We start from the raw sequence: 17,316 nt of genomic DNA on the forward strand, positions 1-17,316 counted from the left end.
GAACTAGAAAATTATTCCCAAAATAGAGCTCAGATCACATCCGCCCTTAGGTTTGGGAACATTGAAATTGAGCTGCTATTTTATAAAACTCAGAGAATTTCAGCGTTTTCTCTGAAGTGGGTGAGGGTTTTAGCAAGGGTCTTAAAGAACTGAGAAAGGAAAGTGGTTGCTAAGTAATTAGGTTGCCACCTATACTTGCTAAGAAAGGGGAATGAGAAGTTTCAGAAAATTATAATAATTTAATCTGAAAAGAATTCATTATTTGAAATAATGTCACCCAGAGTTTAGTCTTGAACAGAGGGCATAGTTAGAATGGTTTGATTAGGTGCCTTGACAGAATACTGATCATATCTAGGTGTTCAAACATAAGCAGTGTTTGAATTTCAAACCATCTTACTGCATGAGAGAAGGTCATCATCTTTATCAAACATTTAAAAAGCTGTGAATCTGATTAATGAAGCATCACAGCAGGGATGAGAATATAGGCAAATAGAAAAATATAGGAAAGCATGTGGCTTTCCCCCATATATTTCTGATTTTTCATTAACCAATTGGTAGTATCAATCTAAAATTAGTTAGGTCACTATGTGAAAATAATTTTTGTATTTTTAAAGGAAAAAAGTGTAGCGGAACAATATTGAATAATGTAACAGTCCTTTATGATTTATCTAGCTCTTTGCAAATTGACTCTTTGTGCTGCCTGGCAGGATCCCTGAGCAATTGGAGCATTGAATTTATAGATTCTAGAAATAGCTGAGTTGATTTAGACTATACTGCTCATTCATTCATTCAATGTATTTTTAGCTCTTATTATGTGCTGTTCTATGTATAGTGCTCAAAGAAATCATATGCTAGTGGGGGGGAATAAATATATGCAAAATGATGACATGTCAGGTGGCAATAAAAGTGCTAAGAAAGAAGATAGAGGTGGAAAGAAGAGTGATTTTCACATATAGATGCAGAATAGGGCTTTAAACTGATTTTTATATAGAAATGTCAGAATAGGATTTCAAACTGATTCCTGAGCAAGAGCCTGCAAGATGTGAAGAGCACCAAATGGATATCTAGCAGAAGATTCCAGTGGTATGTAAACTGGTGCAAAGACCTGAGAGCAGGAGTGAACAGAGGAGAGGGTAGGAGGTGATACAGGATGTGAGGGGTGGGGTAGGATGAGGACTACACTTTAAGTGAAGCCTGGTAGCCCATGGTTAGAGCTTTATTGTTTATTTGATGGAGACAGAAAGCCATGGGTGGGTTCTGACTCAGGTTGGACAGGACTTACATGATTATGCAAAATAGCTGTCAAACTCATAGTACATGGGCATAAATAAAAGTAAAATTTGCTCTTATAAAACTGCCCCAGATCACAGTAAAGTTTCTCAAAATTTACAATAAGTAATACATAACTTGTTATGTCAGGTCACATAACAAACTACAATTCAACCTAAAGGGATCTTCTCCACCTGTCCTTCAACATGTGAGCAATTGCACTGTAGATAGGAAAGCAGAGAAAACATATTTGTTGAATATTCATTATGTGCCAGTTTCTGATACTACAAGCTTTTTATATATTTCATTGTATAAAATAAACAATGGACAAGGTGTTATTAAGGATCATTTTCAAAGCAAGTAAAAGGTACATTGGACTCAATCCCAAATGGTTTGGGCTCCAGTGTGAGACTTCTGCTGCTATACTGTTCTGGCTCCCCTAAATTTCCTTTCTTGGCCTTCTAAGCAAGGAAAACCCTGAGAACAGTATCTGGCCCCTTAGTAACACTGGTCATGTCACAACATTAACTATTCAATATGCCTTGGAGAAAAAAGGCTTTTGATTTCAAGCTATTTAGACATTATTTTGTATACCTGCTCTAATATCTAAAATTATATTCCAGACTTAAACACAAAGAAATGCCATCTTTGTTTACTGCACATTAAAGTGCAGAATCACACAGTATAATAAAAACAAAAATGGACTTATTGTCAAATGAAACAATATATCCAAGTTTATTACAAATGCCAGGAAAGCTGAACATATAAATGGCCATGGTCATCTGAAGTCCTATTTACACAGAAAGGGCTATACTGGTTTAATCAAATGCTAGTGTTTGTATTAAAAAATAATGGACGTATACTGATTATTTGTCTTGTAGATTATTATCCACTTATTTTATCCCAGCTATTTTGCCTTGCCTTTCTTGACATTACAAGTTTTGTATAACATGGAAGTAAAAATGAATGTTAATATTTTAAAGATATATCACAAATGGGAAGCCATGTAATGCACTGTAATTTTGAGATACATTTTGGTATATTTTATAGGTTTAGCATGCAATAACTTAGCTAATAAATATAATTTTTTAATGATTCCTTCCTTCCTAGTTTTTTCTTTTCATTCCTAAGGAGGGAAGGCTTCTTGAATGAATCATCTCTAGAGTATAAACTCAGTGAGATTAAGTATAAACTCAGCATGCTTTCTCAATACTGCTATAGCTCCAGAACTTAGCACATTTTTTATTATAATAATTGGAACAATAAATAATTATTGATGAGTGAATGTGTCATATTAGGCAGTTAGTTGGCATGCACATAGAAGGAACAATAGGTAAGTACAAAAGGTCATCCGAGTGAAAAGCCCCCAGTACCCAACAATGGACAAAGTGAACTAGGATCCTGCCTCCAGAGTGACCTTTCCTTGCCTAGCATATTGATGGTCATGCTGGTCATGAGGTTTAGGCACCCTGACCTTACATATCGCTGGTCATGTAGTTTGGACTCTTTGGTGACATTTCCTCCCCTGGCATGTCACTAGTCAATGGAAGATCCCCTTAGAGGAGGAACAAGGAGGCCAGAGAATATCTCATAGCTTCCTATACAAGCCTGTGCATGACCACTCCCTTAAGCATTAAGCTATTAGAGATAACATCTAGGTCTCAGTTGTATTTCAGCTACAGGCCTATAAATATACAACCTACCAAGACTGGATTATGATAAAATAGAAAATCTGAACAGACTGATTACTAACAAGGTGATTAAATCAATAATTGACAATTTCCCAATAAACAAAAGCATAGGACCAGAGGGCTTCTGTGGTGAATTCTACCAAACATTCAAAGAAGAATTATACCAATCCTTCTCAAACTCTACAAAAAAAAAAAAAAAAAAGAAAAAAAGAAAGAAAGAAAAGAAAAGGAGAAAAGTCTTCCAAATTCACTTTATGACACCAAAACCAGACAAGAAGACCACAAGAAAAGAAAATTATAGGCCAATATCCCTGAAGTGTGTGACTTCATTAAACTAAAAAGCTTCTGCACAGCAGTGGAAACCATCAACAAAATAAAAGGGCAACCTACTGAATGGAAGAAAATACTTGTAAATTATATATCTGATAAGGGGCTAATATCTAAAACCTTTAAAGAGTGCATGCAATTTAATAGCAAAAAAACAAACTATCAATTAAAAAATGGGCAGAAGATCTGAATGGACAATGAAGACCTACAGATGACCAACAGGTACATAAAGAGAATTTTTAACATCATTAATAATCAGAGAAATGCAAATTTTAACCACAATAATGTATTAACTCACACCTTCTCTATTCTAAAAAAGACAGGCAATAACAAGTGTTGGTGAGGGCGTGAAGTAATGTAAATTGGTGTAGCAACTATGGAAAACAGTACAAAAGTTCCTCATAAAATTTTTAAAAAAATAATAATTACTTTTTAATGCAGCAATTCCACTTCTGGCTATCTACCAAAGAAAACAAAAACACTACCTCAAAAATGTATGTGCACGCCCCCTGCCCCATGTTAGTTACAGCATTATTTACCATAGCCAAGATAGAATAACGACCTAGTGTACATTGATGGATAAATGGAGAATGAAACTGTAGCTTGCGTGTGTTTGTGTATGTACGTAACGAGTCATACAAAAGAAGACAAATACTGTATGTGCTCTCTTACAGAGAAGTGATTGGCAGTTGCCAGATGTGGGGGGAGGTAGTGGGAGAGGTGAGAGAATGGGTGAAGGGAACACATATATTAAGTTTAAAAAGTTCAGCAGGGACCCATCAGCAGTCTTGAGAAGCAAGAATTCAAGTATTTAAAAAAGAGAATGTTAAAGAAGGCTAAGGCAACAACTAAAAAACTAAACTTTCTTGTGTCACAATTTTGTTTACGGTTTATAAGTACAAGGATTTGGATTTGAATCCAAATGCAAATGGGACATAGAAAAATGAGGAAAATTTTATTTTTAAGTCACTTTAGAACAAATCCACTTTCACCCCAACAGCACTGGGTGGTGTCTTACCGGTTCTCCTTTATCCCCTTTCTGACCTGGTGAGCCTGGTACTCCGGGTAATCCTGCTTCTCCCTGAGCAAAAATGAATTTCTATGTTATCAAACAATCTGTCACAATGAGCTAAAGATAGGTGGTTTATACATATTATGCCAACAATATTAAGATAAATCCTTGCTCCCTCTGAACTGATGCTGGGTTCTCCACTGAAATGTCCTTCTTCCCTTGCTCATGAGGCTCATGGCTTTCATGAGCTCCTCCATGTGACCTTCCATGGACTGAGACATGGGCTGCTCCTTTGTGGGGCCCTTGCACCTTGCACTTGCCCTTCTGTGGAGCTTTCAATGCAGCATTAGTCCTTACAGGAGATACAAGATTCCTTTAAACTTACACCTAATCCCGTTCCCCACTCCTCCAGCCAGGGTTGAAGCAGGCGCAGGATGTATTAAGTCTCAGGGCATGCACTAAGTCACAGTGCTAGGGGATGGGCAGTCTCTCTAGGCACTGTAATGTTTTCCTTCCCTCTTTCCTTTCCTCAGGTATGGGCAGAGAGGAAAACCATACTTAGCCCACTTTTTAGCACAGGCCTTGTGACTGCCATTTATATCCACAAAAGAAGTGAATTTAGGTCCATGAGACTAGAATTCCCAACCACAGGACCATACTGGTGCAAGTGAGACAAATTCTCTGAATATTTCCCATACAAGTTATGACAGAGGGAGCTGGCTATAAGTCAGGGATACCGGATACGTAGTCTCCATACAACAAAGGCATTCCATGTAGTGTCTTTGTATTTGGGTTGAAGAGCAGGCACTGTGTTTCCTTCAACTGAAAATCCCCAGAATTGAAGCCTATTCCTGGCACGTGGAAAGTACTCAGTACTTGCGTGTTCTACAGGTTGTTCCTCCCTTCACCTTCCTATTCATTCTCATTCACACTCGGAAAGAAGGTCTGAGGGTCTCAGGACCATCCAGATAAAACCCAGGGAATCCCCAACCCCCTTCTCTTTTAAAAAAAAATTAATATATTTTTATTGATTTCAGAGAAGGGAGAGGGAGAGGTAGAAACACCAATGATGAGAGAGAATCGTTGATCAGCTCTCTCCTGCACACCCCACACTACAGAGCGAGCCTACAACCTGAGCATGTGCCCTGACCAGGAATTGAACCGTGACTTCCTTGTTCATAGGTGGATGCTCAGCCACTGAGCCATGCTTGGCCTGGCCCAAACCCCTTCTCTTAATCAACCCCCATGGTTCAGTGCCTTGGGCATTTGATTCAACTAGCAATGAAGGACAAACACATTCTGTGCATCAGGGCCACATTCAAGGGGCTGGCTCACCATGTGGAAGGGCTTCTCAGTGGGCATAGATTAATATGAGCATACATACCTTGTTTGGAATGCATTGGCACTGGTTTTCAAGTTCCTGCTTTGCTGGCAAATATGCAGACACTTTGCTGGCATGAGCGGGTAGTGATAATGATGTGGTACTTCCAATGCCATCCTGCTCTGAGCACTACAATCCAAAAAAGAGGCTTTAGGAAATGGGTGAATTTCAAACATTCTGACATTTTAAACACTGGTTCCCACCAACTAGGAACGACGAGGTGACCTGTTAGAACTACCTTCTAATTCACCAAAAGTTGACACGAGCATGTGAAAGTGTATACTTTTCTCTTTTACTAGGTCCCCTATGTGTTTTATTAACTGACAACACACTAGAAATGCATCAAAATGTTGGTTTCAGGGAGACATTTTAAAGCTATTACAGGCGACTTTATGACAAGTATAGTAATGACAAACACAATAATTGCTTTGTTACACTAAAATAATTTACACAACATCTGTAAATGTGTTTTGGGGGAAAATTTTTGAAAATGAACTTTCAAGACATAGTTTACTTCAACAAGGCATGTAAAAGTAGAAGATAAATTCTTTTTTACACTGTAAGATGCTATGTATTTAATTAAAGTATATCTTCTTCCAGTCCATTGTCCTTTAGAGTTATTAAAAAGTTTCCACTATAATAGACATGTGATGAATTTTATACTTATTTAGTGGGTTCAGTATATGTGGGACATTAAAGACAAATTTGGTTATGAAGCAATGAATTTTTTTCTCTCTCTCTCAAAAAAAAAAAAAAAATCAATCCAGATGGAGAGACTAAAGAGGATAAATACATCCTTTTCTCTCAACATCATTTACCAGGCTCCTTCCTCACCACAGTTTGTAAGTCTGAATTTGCAATGTAGGGGAAGGAGTTCACACATGACTGCATACTATAAATTAGATATGCATAGAAAATACTGTCAGGATACAAAACTAAAAGACTGTCAATGGTTCTTTATTGTGGTACGATCATGATTGATACTACTTTTGACTTTGAATTTGGCTATATTTGCCAAGTTTTGTTTTTTATTATAAGAAATACGCATAACTTTTGAACCAAAAGCAAATTATTTTGAAAACTGGGTAGTACTCTAATGCTTGTGATAACAATACAAAATATTTTAAAAATAGCGCCCAGGAATACTGGGACTCATTTCCTGTCTCCCCACTTGTCTCTTTTCAGAGTTAATAATTAGCTCTTTAGTTATCTTAATAAGTTTCCAAGTCCATAAGTATAAAAATCACATTAGAATGAAACATGATTATCACATAGCACATATGATCTGACACAATTTCCTAGCCAGTTTCTGTCCAATAGATTCCTAGTCAGGTAACCAAGACCCAGTTGGAGATCACAATTTTGCTCTGATTCACTGTTAAATTGGGGATTTAAATGACTGAAATTATGTCTCAGCCTTCACTATAAAACTGTCCACACTCTCCAAAAAGTACCTAAAGGAAACAAAATGTACAAGGACTTCTCCTCTTGTAAAACCTCTGGTTTTGATTTGACACATATTTAATTAATTGACCCTCAAAATTTGAATCACATTTCTCATTTATTTTCATCAAATGTTTCTGATTTCCTACTTCTGTTATTTGTTCTTCATTTTATGTCTGAAGTTATGAAACTGGACTACTTCAGAAACAGAAAATTGAATCAATAAAAGCAAAGAAGTATGTCTATAGATTATCTTGAATAAATTTCACCTTTGAAATATGATATAAAATATTAATAAAAAGCATGTCTGATTTGAAATTCCAGAACAAAATGGTATTTTTAAGTTGAATTAAAATTTTCTAAATTCAACACATTAAAACCACACACAAAATAACAGGTGATGTCAGAATTATAGTAGATGCACTTAAATTGCTTTTATATAATTATTTATCTTCCAAACTATGCATTCCCTTTTGTAAAATGTAGGTTGTTCTGTTTTGTTAATCATTAACAGAACGCTGATGTCCCTCTAAATAATTGTCAGCAGAAAAATAAGTGGTCTTTTGTTATTTTTTCCATAGTTAGAGATAAATTTTTATCTTATTTTATACTCTTTAAAACTAACTCCTAAGTATTAATTTTAAAACATGATTAAAGTTATTTTTCATAATTTTTTAAGTCAAGTCACTACTTTTAATAATCAAACCACTCTATCAAATCCACACCTATACTTGCTTAAAGAGTTTTCTCATAATTTGAGTTGACATGTCTATTATGTGAAAACACAGAATAGTAACTGTTGGTCAAGAATATTTTTGAGCCCAGCCTGTGTGGCTCAATGACTGAGTGTCGACCAATGAACCAGAAAGTCAGGGATCCATCCCTGGTCAGAGTACATGCCTATGCCAGATCCCTAGTGGGGAGTCCACAGGAAGCAACTGATCAATGATTCTCTCTCATCAATTATGTTTCTATCATTCCTTTTTCCTTCCTTTCTAAAATAAAGAAAAAAATTTATATATATATATATATATAAAATAAAATTTGGATATATCAAAACATAATTATGTTACTTTTCAATAACAAAAAATTATTATATTAAGAGCTCTTACATCACAAAAGGATGATTATCTTTTAAAAACTTTTAAATCATCTTCAAGATTTAAATGTGTGACTCCAGTAAGTCTAGGTATTTCAAGGCTGTAGACTGGCATTCTAAATTATCTTTTTAGATATTTATAGAAAGACATTTGGCTGGATTTCATTTTACTAGAAATAAGAGCCATAAAATGGGGGGGGGGGGGGGGGGAAGAACCATAAACTAGGTTGGAAATATGCTTTATAAAACCAAGTGACAAAAGCAAAACATAAACATTTGAAAGGCTTATCAATGCTTTGAATTAGCTGGTCACATTATTATTCTACTACCCTATTCATAGTGAGTGATAGAAGTTAAAAATAGTATGTGTTTTTTTGCATTAAACTTTTGATAAAAAATTTCACATATTTTTTTTTTTTTGGTAAGTGTAGAACATCTGGGAAAAGAAAAAACATTTTCACTCCTGTAACTGGAGAATGATGATGCTACTGTTATAACACAGTCTTTTACAATACTTATGTTGAACCCAAAGTGAGGATATATAGTTCCCAAAGTTTAGAATGAAAACACTGGATTAAAATATTTAACAGAACTCTCGGAGAGTTCTAAGATGGGTTTCTTACTTGGAACAAATCACTCACCTGGCTTCAACAGAAGCAATTAAGTGCTGCCCTATTTTGGGCACTATAGACTAGACAACTGGCATTCTACCATCTTCACATGCCAAGAAAATTAACTTACCTTAGTATCTGATATGTCGCAACAAGTTTCTCTAGCTATGAGATTTGAGTCACAGTAGATTTTAAGTTGGTGAAGTTCAATCTATTAAAAAATTAGTAAAAGATATATCATTAATTTTTTAGAAAATCACATTTAGGCATTAAGAACTATGGTAATTTAATTGACAAAAAATAAAGCTAATACAAATAAATTACCAGTAGATATTTTTAAATATTTTTATTAATGTAGGATCATGGTTTTATGGGCCATTTGAGAAAGATTCAATTATCGAGATGAGTCTATATGTGATGCAAATCAAGGAATGAATGCAACTGTAAGCCTCAGCTAGTTGTTTAAACAGTATAAAAGAAGTATTTAATTAAAGAGAGGCATTGCTATTCACTAGAATAAAGTATATGCCCACAAAATGAAGACTATATCAAAATAAATATTTGGGAAAAAACAATAAAATCAAAGGTCTGAGCAGATGTTGGGAAAACTTTATCTATAGTTCCAGACCTATCTGAGAAATGGAAAAAGATGGTCACTTCCCATAAGAAAAAAAAAACAAAAAAACGTATTTTGTTTTTATCTATTTTTTGTGGATTCTGTCTAATACCTATGGGCTTTATATTAAATTGGCAGAGTCTTGAGCAGAATGCACAGTCTTTACAAAAATAATGATTATTTCTATTTGCTCAGCAGATTCATGCTTTTTGGCATTTGGACATGAAATTAAAGTAGTTCCAGGAAAATACAATCATGCCTTTAAATGCAAGATCAAACAACCACATAAGAGCAAGCAAATAGTACAGACTATTAATAAAATTTCAATATGAGAGATGCTTAAATAGGCTATTTTTAATTATTTTGTGGTTGAAAATTTAATAATGTAATTAATAATTAATCATATGATGATTAGACATATAAAATAGGTCAGGAACAATCTTGTGCCTCCACTCCTCCTCCCTGCCCCTTTCTTTGTCTCTTTCTCTGTCTCCCAAAATAACAGAGCTAGATTATGCTTTACTTTGAGGTCAGTAAGTACTTTCTACAGAAAGACCCAACTGCAATATTATAATAATTAATCCTATGAAAATAGAAAGCAGACATCTGAAGTTATAAATCCCACCCCAACACAAAAAATGGGGGGTGGTCGGGGCAGGAGAGGAAAAACATTGTAATTGACAGTCTACACTGGGATTAAACAAAATCATTTCAGCTCATAGGAAGCATTAAGAACTCCAGACATCTTGTGAATTCATGAGCTGCCTAAGATTTACAGCCAATGCAAAATTATGAGATGAAATGAATTTCTTTTCTACAAGTTTCCCCAGGGTTATTAAAGTTAAATTTTATTTATAAAGTTTAAATACACTATCTTACATAGTCTAATGAAATACCAGGCAGTAACATTCGACCCATTATGTCGAATGAAGAAGTGGGACAACAATTAATTTTCTTAACTAAACCTCATTTATCATCATTTTTATCAAAATAGTAAATAAATATTGAAATTCTATTGTATATAACCACTGTGTTAAGTCTTTCAGATGAATTAGTATTTTACTTAACTGAAGATAGATGACAATTTTCACTAAACCTTATCAAGTTACCCATGACTCTGAAACTACAATCAAGCCAAGTTTAATCATGCTTTTGTTATTCATGAGTTACTTTAGAGTCCTTCATTGGCACAGTACTTTAGAATGAGGATGTTCAGGCTAAGTCTTTTACTGACCCTTATCACACAGGATTTGCTAGGTTAAAAAAAAATCCTTTCTATCAGCATTGTAATCTATCTCTTTCTCATAAAAGCACACATGTAGCATATATTTCGATAAAATAAAACCCAATCATTAGAATTTTTTCAATAATATACATTCTGAATAAATAAAACTTTTTCAATTACAACAGATCTTATGAATCACAGAACTTATAAGAAGATAAAAAATTAGTCCACTTAAAGTTTTAACAGCTTATCTGTTACTTAGTATTAAAAGCTGCATCACTGTGATATGCCTTTCATTTTATCCTTAAATGAACTGATTCCATATTGAACTATTAAACTACTATAACACTATACTTTTTCACACTATGTGTTTTTATAAGGATACACCTGATATTCTTCAGCCTCAGGTTCTGGTTGAATTTTTTCCTTGGGTGAGAAGTTAATAACAGGACAGACACTCAACTTTCAGAGGGTGAGCTCTGAGCCCGGCCACTGCTCATAACTTGTTCCTCTCTCCTTGCTGTTTCTCCCTGAGATTATGATTTTTTTTCTCAGTGTACTCTCTGGAACTAGAGTCCACTTTGCTCTCACTAATCCTAAAGGGACCAGATTCTAGTCCTTAACTCTGGTACATGCAGCAGGTACTACTGCCATTCCCGACTTTTGTTGCTAGAATTCCCTGAAGCTGACTTCCAATCTGCCTGCATTCCATGTACTGCTGGGAGAAACATCTCTGCTGTTCCAGCAGCTGGTCTCCAATTCCTCTCTTTGGAGAGACCTTTCTGAAAGCTCTGGTTAGTTCTGTTGTTATTTCAAGTAATACTGTTATTATTTACTGCCATAGACTTTAATCCTTACATTGGCTTTCGAGAACTTTGAGGGCAAGAATGGAAGGTATTTTCCTTCTACTTACTTTCTTATTCTAGGGTTGAATGCCATGTCTGGCCCCTAATAACGAGTTTACAGAGAGCTATTTGTGTTCTAGGCACTATAATACATACTCTACACAGTAACAAGTAATTATATCTATTGACACTCTTATAATTGAGGATACTGAGACTCTGATAAATTAACAGCTAACAAGATTAATTAGCAGATCATAGAGTTAAGTTTATGAGATAGGATTTATGACCACAACTGTCTGATCCCCAAGCTAGTGCACTCTCCATGATGTATGATATCTTGTCCCCGGATGGGCTTATGCTCTGCCTATTTTGCTGATTATTGTAGAATCCCAGTTATGGCATTCTCACTAAGTTTTTCACTATCTCTAAGAGAAGACAGTTTAAAAATAACATTTCATTAAAAAAGTGTGTGTGTGTGTGTGTGTGTGTGTGTGCGCGCGCGCGCGCGCGCGCGCGTGCGCGCGCACGTGTGTAAAATCAGTTGGCCAAATATATATATCTGCAAAGAATTATACTTTTGAAATAAAATTGAACTGTTCTGTGTTTTTGGGTTAACAGCAATATCAATGCCTATTGGTGACCTGCATTCTGATTATTTTTATATGGTTCTATGATTTTCCATGATTCTACTCATAAGAAAATGTAAAATCATCAAAGTCAGATACATCTTGTTTTGTAAAGATTATAGACCTACTTCTCTAGGGAAGTCAATTATAAATCTTTATCATCTGAATATCAAAAGTAATTTTAAAGGAATTTTTCATCTGAGTTTTGTTATCTAACTGTTCTCATCCAAGTGACCTACTGATATAATTAGTGGCTATGTTTTAGTCTACTAGAGCCACAGAAAGTCATTATAAGCTCATGAAAAATAGTCTGCAATACAAAGCAATTGCTATTCTGAGGATGAATAAATAGTCTATTGTATTTGAATACACCAGATAATCTGGAACCTTTTAAAGTTCATCCTTTTCCAGTCCTTTCTATTCAAAACATATAAGCCTAGACACCAAGCTTGCTTTTTTACTATATTTTCTTTTACTAAAATTCAATTTTAGAAACCTTATATTTTAAGGCATGCCCTAATTCTTTTAAATTCTCATACTGAAAAAAATGGGTGAAAGAAAAGTGGGTGAAAATACACAGAAGATACCACATGTGAAAATATAGTGCATAGCTAACTTTCTCATATCTGATGGAAAATTAATTTCAACAGTGTTAAGAAGGCCATGTCTTACATAGTAATTAAAGAAATAAGTTTTAAGTAAGATACTTTGTTTTGATTTAGAAATTTGATTACTTCTCTTTTACAATCAACATCACAACTCACGTCCACAGGCTTGCCATCTGAAGCTCGTGCGGTGATAACAGTCCTTCCTTGAATGTCCACAGCATCCTTTTCATCGGTATGCCGGCTTGCAATTAAATTACAATCCATATAGAGTGAAACTCCCCGGGATTGTATGCCAATGCCAAGTTTATGCCACTGACGATCAAACAAAGAACGGAGTTCCCGATTTTTAAACATGTAGTTCAGCACTTCTCCCTCAGCAGCACGGAACATAAATTCTACCACCTTCTTTCCACCGTCAACTACTATAGAAACCTGCAAAAAATGAAAATTATCTTTAAATATTTTAAAATCAGTGTTTGAAATTATTAAAGCATACAAATAAAAACTCAGCATACATGTTAGTATAACTGAGGCTTTAGTAAAATGTCTCAGATAACACCTGTCCTCCAGATTATTTTATATAAAAGTACAGCAAAATACAGCTAAATAATAGTTTAACTCTGGAGTATTCTGGTGAATGTAATATGCTCCTTTCTAAACAGAACACCTAGAAAGCATGCATGTGTGTGCATGTGTGCATGTGCGCGTGTGTGTGTGTGTGTGTGTGTGTGTGTGTTTCTGTTTAAGTCAATAATCAAATGCTACTAATTTTATAAGAATAGGAATATGATCACTTTGATACCATTGTAATTAACCTAGTTATTAATAACAGGAAAGGAGAAAAAAGAAGGCCAAATATTATAGGCATGTCATTTAGAAAGCTTCACCAGGAAGCTGCAACTTCACACTCCCCAGAGGACCAACAAAGGAGAGAAAGACACATAAATTTGGGGTGAAACAGGGAAGATGCTTACTGTCAGTCATATCTGAGAACAACCGTCATTGACCAGAATGGGCATGGCCACTGCAAGGGCAAGACATTTGGGATATTTAATCCCCTGAACGAAAGAATTCACTCCCTTGGTTCTTCTCGCTGCTCTTGGCACTCTTGGGACTTGTGTGACTCGGGTTTGTGGCACTCTCCTGCATTAGCCCACATGGCCCAGGTCCATGGGGATGCCACACAAATGCACTAATGGACTGTAACTGTTCTGATGCTGAACTAGACCTGGCTCGAACACGGAAAGGAAACTTTGGACACTGCCTCTGATTTTAGCTTTACGGAGGGATGTAATTCTATGGAAATAAAGCTTTCTACCATATCTCATCCTCCCATACGGGTCTCTGGTATGCTTATTCCAGCAGTACTTCAAGAGCCCCATTTCTACCAATAACAACCTCTTGGATTGGAAGGTGAGATCAACTTTTTTAACCTTAGATGATTTGCATATTGCAGAGAAAATCCATTTTCATAGAGGACAGACTCAGTTTGGTTCATCTTTTCATTATAAAATTATAACTGTATTAACATATTAAAAGATCATCCCAATGAATGTCTATAGAAACAATTACAAATGTATGGTGCCAACAGGTAATAGTAATGTTCATCTCCCCTTACTGGAGCATCTGCAAGCCATCTCTTTAACAAGTAATCCTAGATTCTTATTGATTCTTATTCTCCCCATCCCCATTTTGGCCAGCTGCTCTTCCCTGTGTTTCTCTAGTTTCCACCTAACTCTGAGCTTACCTCCATCACTGCACTTGTCACATTGTATTATGCTCTAGTATGCTGTTTTCCTAGATGACATCCCCTTAGACCAGTGTTTTTCAACCTTTTTTGGGCAAAGGCACACTTGTTTCATGAAAAAAATCACGAGGCACACCACCATTAGAAAATGTTAAAAAATTTAACTCTGTGCCTATATTGACTATATATAAAGTAATTCTCTTGAATAGGAATCAAATAAACACAAAGAAAGTATTTTATAATTACTTTATTATGAAATATTAAGTAAACAAAATAGTGAAAAATTATAAAATTCTTGTCTTGTCTGCACCTACGGCACACCAGGCAACATATCGTGTGCCGCGGAACAGCGGTTGAAAAACGCTGCCTTAGACCATGTGCTCCTGAGGGCAGGAATTACACTTTTTATTTTAAATATATATATATATATGTATATAATTTTTTATAGAGAGGAAGGGAGAGGGAGAGAGAGTTAGAAATATTAATGAGAAACATCAATCAGCTGTTTCCTGCATACCCCCTACTGGAGATGTGCCCGCAACCAAAGTACATGCCCTTGACTGGAATCGAACCTGAGACCCTTGAGTCCGAGGGCCGATGCTCTATCCACTGAGCCAAACCAGTCAGGGCAGAAATTACACTTTTAAAATCTTATCTTTGTTACTAGCTAGCATATAGCATGTGTTTAAAAATTTTTACTGAGGGCATCAAAATTAATATCTCCCTTCTTAGTTCACTAAGGATTTTCAGATGAAACAATGAACAGCTTTTAAAATAATACATAACATCAGAAATAATCACAAATATGTTATCAGTGAAGTGGACTTAGTGAAAATGAAGCAATTGTGAAGGAAGGGAAGTTTGAGTCTCTTTAGACAAAATATTAATCTAGAAGTAAATAGGAAAACTAATATCATCTCACCTACCAGTCTCCTATATTACTGATTTCATCAAGATCATGCTCACTGTGAGAGTACTAAATTTCCCTGTTGATGACTCTTCTAAAAGACAGAATATCTGGATGTTCCTAATTTGTACACACAGCTCCAAGGTTCACTTGGCCTAAGCACCACTCCATGGTTCCTTACCTGTGGCATGTTCTGCTGGTTTAAAACCTGCCATAGAAACCACCGTTCCTTCTTAGTGCTTCTCCGTACACGAAACATGGCTGCTATGGCATACTCCTCAGGAAGGCCTTTGGGAAATACCTTACTGTGGAGGAAAACAGAAAGATTGTGGGAAAACTGAAGAAGGCAAGGAAAGGAAATCTAGGTATGAAGTTCTACATAACACAATATCTTGGTCATATTTTTCTCCATAAATTTAGGATTCATTATGCATTTTTATAGTAATCTACTTAGCAGATGTAGAGAAGCATTATGTAATTGTAATTTTTGTTCTTTCCCTTTTTCATATCTTCTGGTATGATACAGTGAAAGCTTGGGGTATATAAAAGCAAGCAAGTAGGCTACAGTACTACATTATGATATGACCTTACTCAACAAGATATGCCAACAGAGGAATAAACAGTACCTGTTGGTTTTGTCAATTTAGAGAAGTACAAAGCATTTCAAAGAACACTGCTAACAATTACATGTATATTTTCCAAAGGATAAGCTTAATGATATTAAACTTCTACAAGTAAGTTCCTAGTATCAAGTCTCTCTCTCTCCCTCCCTCCCTCTCTCTCTCTCTCTCTCTCTCTCTCTCTCTCTCTCTCTCTCTCTCTCTCTCTCACACACACACACACACACACACACACACACACACACAATGAAAACAGAGGTTTTAGCTTATTTTTCATTCCTAATGAAAATAAAATAAGCAAATTCTTACTAGATAGCAGAGAAAAGCTAAAAGCCAACTATCCTTCTTACTTATTTTATTAGTCTCCCTGGACTCATGAAGAAACTGAGGGGAAAAAATAACAATGAATATGCCTCATATATAGATGTTCATGGGAAAACAAGGAGAAACACATTCCTTCACACTGAGTTTTAAATTTATCTGTGTTGTATGTAAAAACTCTGCAAGGCAGGAATTTTGCTTCTCTTTTAAAAAATCATGAAGAATAGTAAGTAAGAATTCTCTTAAGTACTACTATAGCTAGAAGCTGTTTATACAAATAAAACACCATGCACTGAGATGCCACTTAGAATATTACACTAAGGTATACTAAAACTGCAAACTAACTACTGAAACTGATTAACTGTCATGGAGAATTCCTGACTTTTGGTTTTATTTTTTGTGTTAAAAAGTAAACATGTAGTAGGGCAATCAAGAAAGTAATATGAAAATCTGTGCTGGCCTGAAGTTCTTATTTACTTACTGAGTTTAACACAGGCACACATTTATGGACATATACATAAAAATGTATACTTTAACAGCTGATAGCTTTATTTTGAAAATGAAATGTATTTTAATAAACACTGCCTTTATAATTATTCAAAGTGGGTATATACATTTTGGGGGATACTATCCTTCCTAATAAAAGAGTGATATGCAAATTAACCATCACTCCACTACACCCACAAGACACACCCACCAGCCATGCCCACCAACCAATCAGGCTGAGTATGCAAATAAACCCAACCAAGATGGCTACTAGGAAGGAGGCTTGGGTTTCTCTGGCAATGGAAAAAGCCAAGCTTTCCACACACTGTGGCAGGCCCAGGCTTCCACTCCAGGCTACAAAGTTTCAATTGTAGAAGGTAAATAAATTCCAGATACCAGGGCCTCTGTTTGGGTCGCCAGGGGGAATGGCTGGCCTGCAAAACACCACAGGCCCCTCGCCCAGGCCACCCCACACCCCAAGG

General features: G+C 35.6%; 1 protein-coding gene across 1 annotated transcript in view; it reads right to left on the reverse strand.

Annotated features, from left to right (window-relative positions):
* Positions 1-17,316, reverse strand: part of COL19A1 (collagen type XIX alpha 1 chain) — a 250,774-nt gene that overhangs the window by 204,930 nt on the left and 28,528 nt on the right. Inside the window, exons 4-8 of the mRNA XM_036414901.1 lie at positions 15,589-15,712; positions 12,910-13,185; positions 8,964-9,044; positions 5,684-5,809; positions 4,306-4,368 (exon numbers count right to left, since the gene is read on the reverse strand). Coding sequence (XP_036270794.1) covers positions 4,306-4,368; positions 5,684-5,809; positions 8,964-9,044; positions 12,910-13,185; positions 15,589-15,712 — 670 coding nt within the window. The remainder of the gene's footprint in view (positions 1-4,305; positions 4,369-5,683; positions 5,810-8,963; positions 9,045-12,909; positions 13,186-15,588; positions 15,713-17,316) is intronic.

This window comes from Pipistrellus kuhlii, unplaced genomic scaffold (genome assembly GCF_014108245.1).
Source record: "Pipistrellus kuhlii isolate mPipKuh1 unplaced genomic scaffold, mPipKuh1.p scaffold_m20_p_5, whole genome shotgun sequence".
NCBI lineage: Eukaryota > Metazoa > Chordata > Mammalia > Chiroptera > Vespertilionidae > Pipistrellus > Pipistrellus kuhlii.